This window comes from Oenanthe melanoleuca, chromosome 9 (genome assembly GCF_029582105.1).
Source record: "Oenanthe melanoleuca isolate GR-GAL-2019-014 chromosome 9, OMel1.0, whole genome shotgun sequence".
Classification (NCBI taxonomy): Eukaryota; Metazoa; Chordata; class Aves; order Passeriformes; family Muscicapidae; genus Oenanthe; species Oenanthe melanoleuca.
The window spans coordinates 19,620,025-19,638,561 of NC_079343.1; the positions used below are offsets into that span (position 1 = coordinate 19,620,025).

Consider the following 18,537-nt stretch of genomic DNA (forward strand, 5'->3'; position numbering starts at 1 on the left):
GGCCCGAATTTGACATATTGGCTCATTATAATATCATTTAAAGGGAAACTCTTTTTAGTTACAGTTAACAAAGTTGAGGTTGGATTTCCCCTCTTGGTGTCCCCCCCCCCCTTTTTTTTTTTTTTTCTTGGTAAGAATTTGGTAGATAAAGGTTAATCTTGGGCTGAATGATAGAGCTGTGATTGACAAGAGAAAAGGTGTTGAGGGCAGGTCGAGCTGTCTTATTTACAGCCCACTGCTTGCTATAGAGCCTTTGTTAGGACTGGAAAGCTAATTTAGTGCTGATCAAAAGCACCACAGAGTTAAAGGACTGGTAATGACTGCTAATTTCATTTCAGCCTCATACATCCCCAACTGCTGTAATTAAAGACGTGCTATTTAAATACAGGTGAAGGGGTTTTGTAGTAGGGGGAAAGTGGGTAGCCGGTTACAATTTTATTTATGGTTAATATGGTAAAAGTCCAACATTCGATTTATGATTTTAGCTATTTGCTTTTTTGCACTCTTCTGCCCCTGCAGATCAGGGCTGGACGGCAGGGCCGGCCGTGTAGGGGCAGGGTGAGGACAGCACGCCGCAAGCGATGGATGTGAGCCCCCAGCTAGCGTGGGGTTATCTTATTTTTAATTATTCCCATCAAACGGCAGTCAGGAAACATCGGGAGCGCTAGGGAAAGGAGAGATGGAGGGGCACGTGTCAGCTTTTAAGTGCCTCTACGGAAGCCCGGGTCTTCATATTATTATTATTTTTAATTAAATTATTTTAGCACTCCACGGCTGGTTCGCTGGCTCTGAGACGATGTAATTTCACAACCGATATAACAGTTTCTTTCTGGGAAACATCAAAGGATGAAAGCTCTACATTTCCGTAGTTGGTTAAAATTGACAGGGAAAAAAAAAAAAAAAAAAAAAAAAGGGGGGGGGAGAGAGAAAGAAAAAAAAAGAATTTAGCCTTTAATCTCTTTTTATCCACGACGACTAAAGATCTGTACTCGACCCCGCTCGGCTCCGGGCTCCCCCCGGGCTCCCCCCGCTCCCGCGGCCGCTCCGCGCGGGGGGCGGCGCCCCCTGTCGGCCGCGCGGGGCTGCCCTGGGGATCCCGCGGGACGGGCGCGCCCGCGGGCGCAGCGGGAGCGCAGCGGCGGCAGCACCGGGCGGCGGGGCACCCGCACCTGGAACCGGCTCGGAGTTCTGCTGGGGTTAAAGTGAGGGTGAGGTAGGGACAGGCTATGTGAGCAGAGAGCCCAGCACAGCAACTACGGGCAGGCAAGCCACCTCCACCTTGCTCCGTTTGCCCTCCGGAGATATGAATGTGGGCGAAAAGTAAGTGAGGTGCCACCGACTTCTTTCTAAGCAGTTTTCTATGAGCCTGGGTCTTAGAGAAATGCTGATATGGGATGCTCTCCCACACCTAGGCAGAGCAGGAGAGCTGCTACGGGACCGCACCGTCGCGGCGGGACATCCCCGGCAGACCAACTTCTTTATTGGCAGCCTTAGGCACAAAAAAAATCAGGATTAATTTTTCATCGTTCTCAACTTCGGTGTTCCAGTGCTATCAGCAAATGCCAGCCTTTCAGATGCTCGTGCTTGTGTTTTCCTCCCAACGTGTCTTAAATAAGTCAGTGTTGACAGGTGTTGCTTGTAAGCAGCGTTGAACAGTTCCTTTTCATTAAGGAAACATTTTCTCAAATGGCATATGTTTAAACCCGAAGCAATAAACTCACCTCCATCCCCCCTCAAAAAAAAAAAAAAAAAAAAAAAAAAAAAAAAAAAAAGGAGCAAAATAAACACCCCTTCCCCAGTTCCTAGAAAAGGAAGAAGCGTTATCTGAAGCGAATGCTTGGAGTGTGATTTTATTTCCTCACTGTGGAGGTGGCAGATTTAGAGAAAACCTGGTGATATAAAACGATTAGCCAAAATATGCGACGTGCTGCATTGCCACCAACTTTTTAGATTAATTCTCTACTTATTTTATAGTGTGAACGTAGCTCAGTGTACTGCCTTTAACGGTGGTATTTGCTATTTGCGGTAATACCCAGCACGGTTTATGCGTCTTGCATGCAAAGAGAAAGACTAATGGAAACCAAATTATTTCTGTTAAATTGGGGTTATTTTGTATCTCCTGTTGACTTCCTGGATGAAAATCATAACGCCCCAGTTTTTCTATTAAATGAACTCCATGGCTGTTGGTCTCAAAAATAAACTTTTCACTTTAGGAATTATATTCAGATAGGTTTTTATGAAATATTATTGTTCGTCGTGCTGAGCATACTTTCTCAATTTTTCAGTTTGATCTCCGCTCGAGACTCCCTAATAAGGCAATCTGTAGTAAGAGCGCCCAAAATAAAGACATGGCATTTTCTATAAATAATAGCAAGAGCCCTGCACAGATTTCCTGCACAACGGAATTCCCAGATTTCCTTTACTATTTCTTTAGTTAGCATGCGTTTGGTATATATAACTCTGAAATTAAGCAAAAATATACACCTGTATGGATCTGTCAAGCCAGTTATAAACAGAGGTATTATATGTCAATTACCACAGGAAATGGAAAAAATACAGAGCGCTTGTACACACGGTTTAACGTCAGGAGGCACTTTACAAAAATGTAGTGACTCCTGCCGAAAGGTGAATGATTAACCCGATTCCAGGAGGGGGGCTGTTAGTGCTCCTCTTAGAAACAGCACTTGTGAGGGGGCTGTAAAGGGGTCGTAAACTCCCCCCTCCCTAGGGCAGAAGTTGGCACATAAAACCAAGGCTCTCGAGTGATCAGTTTAACCAAAATGCGGTTTTCTGGGCTCGGTTCGTAACTCAGTTGCCGAATTTTATTCTGCGTACGTTACTCAAGGGAGCAAATGCTGTAAATCTGGGATCGGGTCCCAGGTTTGGCAGACAGCTGGCAGCAAGGGGGGGGTCAGCTCTGTGCTCAGCTGGCAGCAAGGGAGGGGGGTTAGCTCTGTGCTCGTTCTCGTCCATCTCCACTTGGAATAAAAGTGCATTTTTAGTTTATTTATGTCTTTTGGAAGGAGTTGTTTCTGGATGCCGGCATTTCCTACCTCTCTCTGTTGAGAGCGGTGGAGAGGGAGACTTGAAGAAACAAACCAGAAAAACACCCTCATAGGCCAATTTCGCACATCGCCTTTTCTTGCTTCCCGCTCAGCCTGTCCCTGGCACCTGCTGCCCTGAGCACCCGCAGCATCGCCCCTGCTGTCCCAGCCCGTGGGCACCCCCTGGGCCTTTCTCCTCACATTCATCCGCTCCCACCGGGAAGGCTCCCACAGGGACAGGCGGGATGTTTGGAGAAGCCCCGTTGTCCAGTGATTTCCATGGAAAAAGGGCTGTGACACCCCGCCGACAGCACCCCGCACCCAACCCCGCGCAGTGCCTAAATCGTTGTGTGCCTAAAGCGCTTCTCCTGCCCCTCCTGCGGGGCCGCAGCCCATGGGGATGGCGGGGAGTCCCACGGGCTCCCTTCTGCTGCCATGGAGGAGCCCGAGGCCCCCTCGCCTCTCTCCGCTGCGCCCCGGCCTCCTCTGACAAACGCTCTTTCAGATCTTCGGATGGAGGACAGTGGATAGACACATGGGAAGTGTTGTTGTTATTATTTATAGCACCATCTCTCTGCTCCGATTAAGCGCCGTCTAAATATGAATTCACTGTATAGACAGCTAGTGTATAATTTGAATTAAAATCCTTCCAAAGAGCCCGTCGCTGGAGAATTCTGAAATCACAAGCCTAAGTTGATACAATGAGCCCATGGTGTCAATAAACCATGGGCGAGATGGAGAGATTGTCACTCCAGACCATAACAGTTCTGAAAGTGTCATTACCGTCTGTCCTGTCAATGAGCTCCAAATTAAGGACTATGAGGAACAGCGAGATAAAAGTCACCGTCTTGGCTCCATTATAGGCGATCTTGTCAGTGATCTGAGAATCACTGGAAAGGGCTTTTTTTTTTTTTTTTTTTTGTAATGTACTTTTCAAACCATGCCTCGGGATGCCATGGTTTGAGGTGCGCTGAGAGAAGCAACCTTGAAGCACCCCAGGCTGTGCCTCAGGCGTTCCCATTGAAACTGCCACAGCTTCTTTGGGAAACGGTGTGAATTCAATGGAAGAACCGGAATAATTCCATCAAAACTGTGCTGGGGCCAAAGAGGACTTCATTTGATTTGGGCGACACGTGTGATCCCATGAACAGACACTTTTTTAGACCATTATTTTCTTAAGTCAACACAAAGATGGTGAAGGGGAAAGAGGGAAATAAAATAGAAGCCTCAACTTTAGGAAAAGACAATACATTTGAGATAGCCCCTTCCAGGCATTAAGACTTTTAGAGAATGTCCACAGTCTCTCTCCTGCGAGCCTGAGAGAGTTAAGGGGACTTATTCAGGAATTGGAAACCTTCAGTTCTGGATTTTTGTGCCTTTGTGGTTTAAGCAAAGCAGTTAGCGTTCTTCAGGAGGGGTTTTGTGTTTAATATACATGAGTTCATTCAGCTACAATGGGAAAAGAAAACTCATTTGTTCTTATAAAACTAGGAAGGAAAGATAACTTTAAATAGACTGCCAAAAAGGATCCCGCTCGAGGGGGTTGCCTTCCTACTAAAGAGCCAACATTCGACTGTAATTTCACCCGTTACGTTGTACAGTAATTCCTAAGTTTATCCTCGCCACTGATCTTGATTTTCTGATTTATTTTAAAGATCACATAAGAAAAAGTATGGGCTTCACTTATACTTTCCTCTGCGAAAGAAAGCCCGGCAGTGTGATTTTAGATGCAGAGCAAAAATCTCGGGCAGTTTGAGGAAGCTCTTGGCTATTTATGAAGAGTCATGGTAGCCTGTTTGGACAATCGGTTTCTCCTTTTATTGAGAAGCCTTTTGAAAGCGACTTCGAGAGGTGGTGTGTGCGATTCGGCTTTTCTGCTGCTTATTGTGCTCTCTAAACTCCCTCCAGGATCCGAGTTTTATTTTTTTTCTTCAAATTTTCCTTCTTGCAACACTGGACAATAGCGGAAACGCTTCATTTTAATTTTTGTTTCTCTTTTTTTTTTTTTTTTTTTTTTTTTTTTTTTTTTTTTTTTTTTAACCCTGTGTGTTATTTTGGTTTTTGCCGCCGCAGCCCCGCAGCAGCGGCTCTCGCGTGCGGCGGTGCCGGGAGGGGAGGCGGCGGCGGGGCCGCTCGGGGCACAGCGGGACCCCCGCAGCCCCCGGAGCCGCGGCCCCGCTCGGGCCCGGGCCGTGCGCTGCCCGCCCGGCCGCACGTGTGCTCGCCCCGCGCTTCCATTCGGGAGAGCAGGGATGAAAGGAGACGCCGGGAGCTGCGCGGGGCTCCCTCGGCATTCCCCGGCTTTCAAGGGTCCTTAGAGCCCTTGAATGAAATTATTGGGCGAAATGGGGTCTGGCGGGACCGGCCGCGGCTCGCCACCTCCTTGGTTTGTACGTGTAATGCCACTTCTGAGAGCGACAATCGGGCTGCTTGCTGGACAGGGAGGGACAAAAAGGAGATTAAACCGTTTTAAATAATAATAAAAAACATCCCAAACGCAAGCAGAGTGGATTACACTTGCCGCGGCGCCCCGGCTCCCCCCAGGTTCCCCGAAGAGCCGCCTTCGGGCCTCGCAGGCAGAGCGGCCCCAGCCTCACCCCGGCTCGGCCCCGCCAAAGTTCCCAAGTTTCCGGGAGCCCTTTGAGAGCCCGGAGGGTCTCCCCGGCTCTGCGGCCGGAGCCCTGTCAGATCCATCTTTGGCTGGGGACATGCTGCGTTTGCAGCGTCGGGACCCTGCAGGGGCTGGGGCAGGCGGCTCGGCCAGCGGGGCTCCCCCGGCCCCTGCCCCTCTCCTGGGCCCGTACCCGCTCCAAATGTGGCTTTTATTCCAGGGCATTTCAGACTCTATCTCCCCAAGTTCTACTCAGGATACTACTGCAAACTCACCCTGTGATGACTGAAATTCCCCAGAGACTGGGTTATAGTTCGTTCATTAAAACTTCCCTGACTAACTTCGGCTCCCGAACGCTGGGCTGCTGCAGCACAAGAGGGGCAAGAGGAAATTTATCTGTACATTTTCGTCTTTGCCTATTTATTTTTTTTTTTAACGTAATGAAATTAAAACTTTTGGAGCTCACAGTTGACATTTTGCAGAAAATTGAGTTATCAAGGCAGTAATTATTTCACGGGGAGATAAAACTCTCATAGCCCTAACTGTCAAATAGGAGCCTTTTCAGATTTTAATTACAAAATAAAATTAGTCTGCTCTTCCTCGGAAGGGTTTGTGAGTGGCTAAACAGAGCTTTCCCCAATACTGGTGGTCGTCAAACTCTGCTAATTAGCAATGCTGAGAAATTCCAGTTAACAAGGACATTCTCTAAGTCTCTGCAGGTTCCCTGCCGTTCGCCTTCATTTCCATAAGAAGATTAAGAGTGGAGGGGAACACACTCAAATGCAGATGCAGAAAAGAAGCGTTTTTAACAAGCATCATAATAGTAAGATGCTTGGCTAGTTCTCACCTAATTACTGCAAGTTAAACCTCTATTTGCAGCTAAGGACAAAAAATGGAGCTGCAATCTCCCATCTCCACAAGTCTGCTTAATAGTTTGCTTTAGATTGGTTACTGGTAGGTTCAGGGAAAAAAAATAATATGAAAATGTGTATATTCTTTCCGATACAGTTAACACGATAGGTTGTATCCGTAGGGCTTTTAGAAAAATCGGCGAGTATTAGAACAATAAATACATGAAATCCAAGTAGTTAACATTCATTTTCTTTTTAAGACACTCATAACCTGGAAATAAGAGTGCGTGTGCCGCAGAGCCCATCACTGAGAACAGACTATTTGTTTAATGTAAGCACTTTTCATTTCCATAAATTATACCAAAGGCAACGATTTTTTAAATCCACTCAGATTAAACCGTCCCTCTGCAGGCCTCCCTTCCCTGGCTGTATTCTTAGAGAGCAGTGGTGTTATTGTCATTAATATAGAAAATCAGGGACCTTTTTTTTTTTTTTTTTTTTTTTTTTTTTTTTTTTTTTTTCCTGTAGCCAGCTTCCCGGTCTGCCTCTGCTTCCGCCCACCCGTGCGTGTATTCCCAACCACGCAAACCTCCATACCCAGAGAAAAGGCATAAAATGCCCCAAAAGAGCCATCGCCCTCATCTTATTTCCTGTATTGCACTATTATGTATATATCTGCCAGTTTATTGCAGCGATAATTAAAAGTGTTAATTAAAATAGAGCCGTAAATACTCCCGATAGCACAATTGTTAGGCATTTCCCATCCTTTATTGGTATGATAAATGCAATTAGGAAAGGACCAGGCCCCGAGAGGCTCTCGGTGAGCACAGGGCAGCCCACGATGCCCTGGTCCTGCGTGGAGCTCTGGGCCGTGCACCCCACGCACCTCCCGCAGCTCCAGCCAGAGCAAAAATAACGCCTTGCCTGCGCTCCGCCAGCCCTCGCTCCTCGGTTCAGCACGATGAGCAAGCACCCACACCGCCCACCCATCCCCTTTTAAAAAAAAATTCAAAATAATTATCCCTACAATTGTTTTTTAATAACTTTATGAACTGCAGACCAAAGGGAGAACAATAAGACAGTAAACAGCCGCCGTGTCTTCAGGAGTGTCTGGACAACCACAATCCGGTTATATCCCACATCTCATAATTTGCACCTATTTTTCGACGGTTTAACCTATCACTTATCTAGGGGTTATATATACATTTTCGAATTAAACGCATTGGACCCGATAGGATTTATTTGCATAATCCACGCACAGAAGAAAAAAAAAAAAAAAAGAAAAAAAAAGATGCGTCCCTGCTCGCCGGCGGGTTTTTATTATTATTCTTTATTATTATTATTACTGTCATTATTGTTATTCCGCCGGGGTGTCATTTCCCGCTCCCTTCCCCCCGGCCCCGCGCGGCTCCGGCGGCGCCTCCCCGCCCGGGGCGCGGCCGGGCCGGCAGGGGGCGCCGCAGCGCCGCGGCTGAGGGCTCGGGGCGCCCCGCGTGCCCCGGCCCCCGCCCCGCGCCCCGGCCGCGCTGCGGCCCCCGCGGCTCCCCCGCCGCCCCGCGCCCCCTCCGGCTCCACGCCGCGAGCGCCATCGCACCGAAAGGCGGAGCAACCCCGCCGAGGCAGGGGAGGCGCGGAGCGGCGCAGGGGAGCGCGGCCAGGGCGGCGAGAGGCTCCCCCCGCTCCCGCTCCGGGTCCTCTCTCCCCTCCTTCCTTTGTCGTCAAGTGCGGTTTAGCAACAAAGATCCCAACAAGAGAGTGGAAGTAAACTTAGTCGGGTCTTTGTGCGGCCCGTGTAGTGACAACAAGGGAAACAAAACTACGTATGTGTAGCGCCCGGCCGTGCCCCCGGCGCCGCCCGCGCCCCGCAATGGGCGAGGGGTGTCGGTGCCGCGGGCCCAGCGGCGCACGGAGCGCGGCCCGGAGCCTCCCCAGCTTCTGCACAGGGGTCCCGGGCCCGCTTTGTGTTCGGCGGGGATGGCGTGTGGGGAACCCGTGTTTGCACTGGACAGCCCCCTCCTCCGAGGCCGGGGGGAAGGGCTGGGCCGCACGGAGCAGGGCCCGGGGGATGGCCGGGAGCCGGGCACGGCCTCTGCCCGGGCGGTCGCTGCAGACTCCGCTGCTCCGCTCCACGGGGACCGCGCGGCCTGGACGGGGCGAGCGGGGCACACGCAGAGCCCCGCGCAGCCGGGCGGCCCCTCTGTCCCAAGGGGCACGGGCACAGGGGTGGGGGAAGCCGTTCCCGCTCGGCTACCCCCATGGCTTCTCCTAGCCCCAAGCCAACACCAACTTAAAGAAAAAAAAAAAAGAAAAAAAAAAAAAAAACACCACGTAGCAACAATGCTGTTTACCCACTTCCTCCAAAAGGCGTGTGTGACCTGTTGCTGGAAGGGGAGATACAAAGGCTCCCAGTGGCCGCCCGGGCCGCCCCCGGGCCCGCCTCCCCGCCGAGCCGTCCCGGCGCGCCCAGCCCCCGCCCCGTTTCATGCAAAACCAGGGGAAGAGACTTGTCCTCAGTGGCGGAGCCGCCGCGCGCTGATTGGCCGGAGCGAACGCATTTATTGCCTGACAAGCCCCCATCACATGGATGGTTGTCTATTAACTTGTTCAAAAAAGTATCAGGAGTTGTCAAGGCAGAGAGAGAGAGTGTGTGTGTTTGCAAAAGGGGGTAAAGTAGTTTGCTGGCTCTTTAAGACCGAGGTGGAGAGAGAGAGAGAGAGAGAGAGAGAGAGAGCGGCAGGCAGAGAAAAGGGAAAAAGGAGGAAGAAGTTTTTTAAAATCAAGACTCCGGCGGTAATAATAGCAGTTATTAGCATTATTAATCCATCAGCGAAGAGGAAGATCCAGATCTTGATCCAAGTGTGGTTTTGGGGAGTCCCCCTCCCCCCTTTCCTACCCCTCCCTAGGAAAAAAAAAAAAAAAAAAAAAGTCCGGCTTGGGACTCCGCTGCGGCTGCTCCTCGTTTCTCTGCTCAAGGCTGGTTCCAGGCAAAAGTAGTTTGAATGTACAACATGATGGAAACCGAGCTGAAACCTCCCGCCCCCCAGCAAACTTCGGGGGGAGGCACAGGCAACTCCAACTCGGCCGCCAACAACCAGAAGAACAGCCCGGACCGGGTCAAGCGCCCGATGAACGCGTTCATGGTGTGGTCCCGCGGGCAGCGGCGGAAAATGGCCCAGGAGAACCCGAAGATGCACAACTCGGAGATCAGCAAGCGGCTCGGGGCGGAGTGGAAACTTTTATCCGAGGCGGAAAAGAGACCCTTCATTGACGAAGCCAAGCGGCTCAGAGCTCTGCACATGAAGGAGCACCCGGATTATAAATACCGACCCCGGAGGAAAACCAAGACCCTCATGAAGAAGGATAAGTACACGTTGCCGGGGGGCTTACTGGCACCGGGCACCAATACCATGACGACTGGGGTAGGGGTTGGGGCCACCTTGGGAGCTGGGGTGAACCAGAGGATGGACAGTTACGCGCACATGAACGGCTGGACCAACGGAGGCTATGGGATGATGCAAGAGCAGCTCGGCTACCCGCAGCACCCGGGCTTGAACGCGCACAACGCGGCGCAGATGCAGCCCATGCACCGCTACGACGTGAGCGCCCTGCAGTACAACTCCATGACCAGCTCGCAGACTTATATGAACGGATCGCCTACCTACAGCATGTCCTACTCCCAGCAAGGGACCCCGGGCATGGCCCTGGGCTCCATGGGCTCGGTGGTCAAGACGGAATCCAGCTCCAGTCCCCCCGTAGTCACTTCCTCGTCTCATTCAAGGGCTCCTTGCCAAGCTGGGGACCTTCGGGACATGATCAGCATGTATCTACCAGGTGCTGAAGTACCAGAACCAGCTGCCCCAAGCAGACTTCATATGTCCCAACACTACCAGAGTGCACCTGTTCCTGGCACAGCCATTAATGGCACACTCCCTCTATCACATATGTAAGACAAAGGGGCCGGGGGAGGGTGGGAGGGGAGGGAAAGAAAAACTAAACAAAACAAACAACAAAAAAACTTTTATTAGAAATTCTGGACTTTTTTTTTTTTTTTTTGGACTATTTTTGTACAGAGAAAACTCCGGGCGGGGGGCGGGGGTGGGGTTGGGGGGGAGGGGGTCAGAAATTAAACCGACAAGGAACTTGTATAGATCTCGGAGGGGAAGCAACTACACAAAACTTTTAAAAAGTTCTAGTTAAAACGGTAGGAACTTTGCAGAAAGTTTGCAAAAGTCTTTACCAATAATATTTAGAGCTAGACTCAAAGAGCGAAGAGGAAGATGTTTTAATATTTGCAGGCAACTTTTGTACAGTATTTATCAAAAGACACATGGCAATCAGAATGTCCATTGATAATATAGAGAGAAAAAACCAAGCTCACGAATTTGCCAATTATTTTTTAAAAATAGTGTCTTCTTGGACCATTGTGGTTTTGGCAGCTGAATTTTTAGCAGCTGCGAGAGGAGAGGAAATTATTTTACGGCATTTGGACATTTAAATTGTTTTAGAAATTGTACAAAAGATAAAAAAATGTAGGATGAGTACTTGCGAACCATGGGCTTGGTTTGCTAGATAAGGGCAAACGTTTAGATTGTACTAAATTCTTTTTTTTTTTTCTTTTTTTCTTTTTTTTTTTTTTTTTTTTTTTTTTACTTCTTGTTGAAAAGCAAAAATTGCCATGCAGGTTCACAAGCCGTTTGTTAATTTATAATAACTTTTTGTTTCCAGACTTCATCCTGTTCAAAGAAAAGGAAAAAAAAAAAAAAAAAAAAAAGGAAAATTACCAACATGAAATTACTGTGTTTGAAATATTTTCTTATGGTTTGTAATATTTCTGTAAATTTATTGTGATGATATTTTAAGTTCTTTTTTTTTTTTCCTCATTTTCCGTAGTTGTATTTTAAAGATTCGGCTCTGTATTATTTGAAATCAGTCTGCCGACAGTCCATGTATATATTTGAACTAATACCATCCTTATAACAGGTACATATTCAAGTTAAGTTTTTACTCCATTATGCACAGTTTGAGATAAATAAATTTTTGACATATGGACACTGAAGTTCCGCTTGAGTCTTGGATTTATTTTTGTAACGCAAGATGTTTTTTTAAATAATTCATGCGGTAGAAGGTATCATCGTAGCCAACCGACTACGATAAATAATGCAGTAATATATAACTATATATATATATATAAAACGCATTAATATTTTTATAGGTATGTATATATAGAGAGAGAAAGCACGATAGATTTAATGGAGTAACTGCCTGTGCCTCCTTCGGGGGGACGGGAATGCGGAGTGAGAGGCTGGTTCCCGGTTCCCTCCCTTCCCTCCTGAGGACGCGGGGTGCGCCGGGGTCCGGGGGGGTCTGTCGCCGCTGCCTTTGGCCACTTGTTGCCCCCGGAGGCGCCGAGCCGGGGCTGGCGGGGCCGGTGGCAGCGGCGGGCGGGCCGCGGGCTCTGCCGCGGCCTCCCGGCTTCCAGAGGCGGATAACGCGCTTCTCCCTTTTCCGAGCGTGCCTCCTTCCGCTGGGCAGGCGGGATGGGAGCCGGCTTCCCACGGCCGGGAACCGAGCGCGCCCGGCCTGGCCGGGCTCAGCCCTCCCCGCTCCCTTTGTTCTCCACTTCCCAAACTTTCCTCTCCTGGCTCCTGGGCCGCGCAGGAGGAGGTGAGAGGTGGGGGCGGGGGTAGGGATGGCCGGGCAGAGGTAAGAAACAACAAAAACAGAACAAACAAACAAACAAAAACAGTCGAATGGCAGAGACTTTCACATTTTATCACAGCTGTTTCTTGAATCCTATTTCTTAAATTGCCAGCGCGGTGTAGCCCCGTTTCGGACACTCTCTGCAGCCGGTCACAGCCCCAAAGAGAAGCGGTGGCGCCCGCCATATAGAAGGAGAGATCCACCGTCCGTGCCAGGTAGAGTTTTACTTTGTACAGTCGTAGCCGCAGTTGCCGAGGACGGGGCTCCGCGCCGCTCCGAGCCGCTCCGCGCTGGCGGCCCCGGCCGCGCCAGGCCCCGCGGTCCGGCCAGGGCAGGGGGCGATGGCAGCGGAGCTGGGCAGTCCCTGCGGCAGCCCCAGAGCTTCTGTGCTGCTGCTAACGCGGCTGCGGTTCCCTCAGGAAACGCGCGAGAGGGAGATGTAAATAATATTATTAATAATAATGATTAAAAAGAAAGAGCTACGAAATTTGAAGTACCGTGATTACGAACTGGTCGTGTCTTCTGCTAATGGTGTGTGGTACGTGGCAAGGAAAGCATGTGATGTTTGGCTTAGGCAAGGCACAAAGTGGGCACTCTGGCACGGGGCAAGCGCTGCTGAGCTTTTCTCTCCAGTATTTCTTGTCAACCACTGGATTTCGCTTTCGGTTGGGGAGGAAAAAGGCCGGGTAAAATGCACACACGCGAGCACACACACATACACACACACAGTTACCTGGCTGGTTGTTGCTTTTATTTGGTATTGCTATTTCCTAGTCTCTGTTCTGGCCTCCATCCTTGAAGCCTGGTGTCCAGATGAAAACTAACATTGCCAGACTAGGAGACGTGGAGATTTGTTCACTGCCTGGTTTTGTAGTTTAGCTCCCTTTGTCCCTTTTATTTCTGCACCGTCGCGATACTTGGGCAGGACAATAATTTTTACAGACTCTCAACCTTTTCTGTGTCTTTTACTCTAATGCAATGAGTAAAACATTCTTTTTCAGAGCTGTGAGCGTTTGCAATGCATTTGGGGATTATTCACGTGGTAACGAGCCCACATCCCCGCTCCGGCTCGCCTCGCTGAGAAAAGAGAACCAGGAATAAAAGCCCAATCGATATCACGATTCCATTTTTAAAAGCGAATCTTAGCCAATTAACAGCAATAAAACCTGGCCCCTTTTTGAAGTGCTAACTAAAATATTCGAGGGGGGTATTTGGAAATGTTGGTCCTTTTACAACTCGCATAGAGAAGGCGAGCTAATACCCCTAAACAAAAGGCACTAAGCCACATACTCAGGCTTAGTGAATTCAGCAACTTTTTATATGGGCAATTTGTTTAAGCTTAGATTTCGGAGTACGATTTGGAATATATGTGGTTGAAACCTGATAACCCTTGGACAGATTCCTTACATCCATCCATCCATCCATCCATCCATCCATCCATCCATCCATCCATTTATCCGTTTAGGGAGGATAACCCAAAGCATTTTACATGTACAGCTAAACAGTTTTTAAAGTGCTACTTGGAGGAACGCCATTGTCCACTGCTCATTTTAAATTCAACACATTAAATAACTCCATTTACACCTAAGTCATTATCCTGGGCTTTCGTTTATGGTAGCTGAAATGTGTAGCAGAGCTCGTGGGTATGTTTTTATTTTGGTTATTGAAAACCTTTGGGGCTTTCCGTGGTTTCCCTCTCGTGAATTGTTGTGTATTTTATAGCCAGAGTGATGCTCGGCCCAAGAGCGCCAGTGTAATAGTTCCCTAACCTTCTACAGAGCCGAAGTGAACCCAAGGATAAGATTATAGTTTCCCCTGTGATTTTTTATGGCTTTTTAAGTACTGGGGTGTTAAAATATTTTGCAGAACTGGAGAGGTAGATTAGCAGGGTTTCTTGCCAAAGCTGGGAAGCTGGTATTACAGACTGTCCCAGGGGGAAATCGCTCACATTAACCACTAAATGAATATTTGACAAGGGCTCATTCGGGGGTATTATTACTACAAACGGGTCCCTACTGGACTTTCCAAGGGTCAAAGAGCAATGGTTCAATTAATTATTTAGACTGTTAGTAGATTTGGTTGTAATAGCTGTACTTATTTCTGCAACCGACAGCTTCTTGCGGTGGGGGATCTGGGGAGAGGCTCTGCCTCACAGCCCCGGCTCCAGCCCGCCTCTCTCGCTTGCCGACAGACATTTCTTGGCCGAAACCACGTTTTGATTCCTTGAGATGCCCACTGGTGCCGGGTAGGACATCAGGGGTGACGGTGATCCCCACAGCAGAGTGTTTTCTCTCAATATAAATTCCTCTTCGTCCCCAACGGGCAACAGAACTGGGTATCTGCCTCCGAATAGGAGGGAGATAGCCCAGCAACTTAAGTAGTGTATAATGTAGGTCCTGCTGAAAGAAAGAGGCCCATTACTGATAGGTGTGATTAGATACACTTCAGTCATTTAAATCCTGATCTAACTCAAATACTAAAATGTAAAACCTGCTTCGGTGGTTGTGAGATTTCCGAGCATACATGCAAAATGCTGACATTCTGATGCCAGAAGAGCTTCGTCTTTGCTTTTTTAACGCCAGTCAGGCTCGCCTGACACTGTCGTTTCAACATTTTTCATGGTGAGGAGGGGAGAGAGAAGGGAGGATTATTTTGTTTAATTTCAACAACAAACATATCCGTAGTAGTAGATACCAAAAAAAAAAAAAAAAAAAAAAAAAAAAAAAAAAAAAAGGCGAAAAACCCCAAAATAACATTGGGAGTGTGCGATTAGGTGACAATAATGTATGTTGAATGAATAAGAGATAAGCTGCAAGGGGGGAGAGGGAAGCAGTAATTACAAACCCAATTCATTCAGCTTTTCAGGACTTTTGTTGTGGGAGCTCCATTGACGGGCTTCGAGCTGCCAGTTTTCTCACATTAAAAAGAACTGATCAGCGCCTCAGGGGGACAAGCAACACCGCTTAACTGCATAGTGATGGGGTCCTCATTTAGAGCCATTACAACAAGAAAATTAAACAGAGCCTTTGTGTGCACCAGGTTTACTTTTCAATTGCTGACAGTTTATAGCTAACTGCTCAGAGATTTAAGTTTGATTGCGGTTTGATCGCCTGCTAGTTAGCACCGCCGCTATTTTAGTTTTGGTAATTAAAACCAGTTTTTCTGACGATTGCACTGGGAATTGCGAGAGTTTGGTACTATTTTGCTTTTGAGGAATCAATTCTCTTGGCGAGGACGTACAGCACTACAGTGAGTGTGGGGGCTGGTTCCCTTGCGAACTGGAAAAAAAGAAGGAGCCCGGGCTGGAAATTCCCGGAGCTGCGCGTTTGGCTGTGCCGGAGCGGGAGGGCGAGCTCGGTCCGGGGCCCGGCCAGCCCTGCCCGGGCACCGCGGCCGCTCCGGGGCTCGGCGGAGCCTCTGCGCCGGCAGGTGCGGGCGGGCGGAGCGGCGAGCAGGAGCAAAGCGAAACCCCGAACCTCGCGGGATGGTTTTGGAGCTTTGCTTTGGAGTTCGCAGAGGGTTTGCTGCGGCTGAGCCGTGTGTGAGAGTGGGTGTGTGAGTGTGACTGAGTGTGACTGTGTGTGCGTGTGTTTGTATCCGTGTGCGCCTGTGCGTACAGGGGGAGGGGGCGCGCCGAAACAAGCTACAATATTTCATTACAATTCAGCAGTGTTTGGGGAGAGCACGGACGGCCTTTCCCGTGTAGTGTGGTGCGGGTTCGGGCCCGACTGTCCCACAGGATTCGCCTGGGCCGCTGCAGCCCTGTCGGCAGGAGCGGGGGAAGCCCGTGGGCGGGGGGTCCTCGCTGCGAGCGTCCGCGGGGAACGCAGCGGGGCCGGAGAAGTTTCTGCAGGAGTTTGTCTCTGGCTCATTCGCTGGCGCAGCTTGCTGCCTCGCAGGACCTCTGCCATGTGGGCGAGAGCTTGTACAGCGTGGCTTTATGTTTGGTTTTCTGTTTTTTTTTTGTTTTTTTTTTTTTAATTTATCCCTCTTTAATTGAATTCTTTTAGGATTTCTCTGTGTTTTCTTTGTGCTTTTAGTCCCTCCTTACCCGTCCCCCCTACCCCCTGATAAAAGCTCCTCGCCCTCCCTCCTTCCCTCCAAACGTGTTTCAGACTCAAATCACCCAGCGTTATCCCAAGGCGGTTGCCTGGTTGCCTTCTTCAGAGGAGCGAGATGGCCGCAGCTCGGCAAGGTCCCCGAGGGGGGTAGGGAGACTGTCAGGCCGCCTTTGCGGGGCCCGGCCGAGCTCCATGGGGCCAAAGCGGCGATACCGCCGGTTCCTACGAGCTCTGGGGACAGTGGGACGCCAGGGGAGATCTCTCAGCCCCGGGGCACGGAGCTGGGCTGTGTCCTGTCGCTTCCCCACAGCGGGTCCCTCTGTCCGGAGCCCAGCGGCAGGCACAGCGCTGCTCCTGCCCCCGGCCGGGATGTGCCCCCGCTCCCGGACAAGCGGCCGCTGCCCCAGGGAACGGGAGGGGAGGCCCGGCCCCCCGCGGGCTCCCCCGCCCCGGGTCCTCGGTGACCCCACCATCCCCGCAGCAGTTAGGGTAATGACGTAATGTGGGCGCTTTCCCCCCCCCCCCCCCCAGAAAATCGTGATTAACAGCAGGGGATGGGGATGGGGAGGGGTAGAGGGGGGAATCCCACCGGGTGCTGAAAAGCCACGGGCCTCTGCAGAGGCTTTCCCGCGGGAAAGCAACTCACACTCACTCACGCACACTCACAACTCACACGCGTTCCAGGCTGAGGGCTCGATCCCGCAAACCCGCCTCCCATCCTGCGGGGAGCTCCTGGTCCGAGCGGGCCGCCCTGACTCGGGCGGGTTGGGACGCCCGGGTCTGGAGCCAGATTAATTAGAAGCAAGTCCCGCAGAGCTCTGCGAGCGGCCGGGCCGGGCTCCGGGAGCGGGGCTGGGGCTCATCCCCACGCTGCCCCCGGCTGCCGGGCTCCGGTGCCACGGGACAAGCTCTCCAACGTGTCCTTCTGGCATCGCTGCCAATGATAGTTCCTTTAAGCTCTTACAAATTGCAGAAGTTGAGAAAGACAGAGAAATAATTAATGTATTAAAACAAGCAGCGAATTCCTCAGGAGGCACCTTATCAACTCCAGCCACACTGGCTTCATCCCTCCTCGTATGCTAATACCCCGTGACGTCATTGGCGCCAGATTGAATGTGAATCAGTTATGAAATTATTAGTTTTAGCTTAAAAAGCAATCTGGCTCTCCCGTGAGTGGGCTTTGCGTTGCTGCCGGTTCTCGCTCCGTGTCCTCCCCATGTTATGCACACACAGTAGTTGCGACTTTCCTGTCGCAATGAATCAATATTTCCAAAGCACACATCCTAACAGGGGGTGATGTAAAGAAACCCATAGATTAATTGGGTCCCGTTTCTGAGTCGGCTGTGTCTTCCTTATCGATACACACTTTACACCCGAAACCAGACAGTCGGATTTCCTCCTACTTTTCAGGTAGGCAAGAGCTCCTTGTGATTTATTTCTGTTAAGATCCCACAGAGGGGGTGTTATTCTTTGCCAGCGTCTGCGAAAAAATACCCAGGAGTTTGCTTTTGGTTTTGCTCGTGATGGAAGAAAATGGGCCAGAAAAGGGGGAAATACAGAAATTGTTTGTTTGGTTGTTTGTTTATTTCAAATAGAAATATTTTTAGTTAGAATTTTGAAAACGAGAGCATCCCAGAGGTGGAGGGCCAAGGGATCTGAGCGGGGAACAATGAGAATTAACACCATTTCAATCGCTGAGGCCGCTCTAATTAGATGTCTGGGTCCGGCGAGATCAAATACCTGAATCTAAACCCCTCGGCTCGGTTTCTTTCGCTTGCAAATGCTTCTGAAAACGGTTCCTGAAGGGACCAAGCTACCCCCAAATTCCCCGGAGTCCCTTTGGCGGAGTTTTGTCGATAGCAACTTTCTCCATGGTTTAGGGGGCCGGTGCGTCCCCTCCCCGCAGTGGCCGCGCTGCCCCTGCCCGGCGCCCCCGGTACCACCCGCACACCCGCTCCCCCCGCAACTGCTGCAGGACACTTCGGGCTCTTCGGCCCTTTCCTTCTCCCCGTCTCCGGAGAGCTGCTCTGCTCCCATGAATTATGAATAAACTCTCTCCTGGGGAGCCCCGCCACCGGCCCATCTCCGCTCCCGGGGCTCCCCCCGGCGTGGAACTGCCCCGGCCGTGGCAGGGGATGTGGCACCGGCCCCAGCTCCCTCTCCCAGATGCCCCCTAAGCAGGGAAGGAAGGAAGAAAGAAGAAAGAGAAGGAAAGAGAGAGAGAGAGAAAGAGAGAAAAAGAAAGAAACTGAGAAAGAGAGAGAATGAGA

General features: G+C 50.2%; 1 protein-coding gene across 1 annotated transcript; it reads left to right on the plus strand.

Annotated features, from left to right (window-relative positions):
• The first annotated feature begins 9,142 nt into the window (after nt 1–9,142).
• SOX2 (SRY-box transcription factor 2) lies at nt 9,143–11,550 on the plus strand. The gene is made up of 2 exons (XM_056499254.1): nt 9,143–10,449; nt 11,171–11,550. The coding sequence occupies exons 1-2, from the start codon at nt 9,506–9,508 to the stop codon at nt 11,205–11,207; spliced, it is 981 nt and encodes a 326-aa protein (XP_056355229.1). The 5' UTR covers nt 9,143–9,505; the 3' UTR covers nt 11,208–11,550.
• The last annotated feature ends 6,987 nt before the right edge of the window (nt 11,551–18,537 follow it).

Coding starts and splice junctions, on each gene's coding strand:
- SOX2 (XM_056499254.1), top strand. CDS start 9,506: ATGTACAACATGATGGAAACCGAGCTGAAACCTCCCGCCCCCCAGCAA. Junction 10,450..11,170: donor ACACTCCCTCTATCACATAT/GTAAGACAAAGG, acceptor CTTGTTGAAAAG/CAAAAATTGCCATGCAGGTT.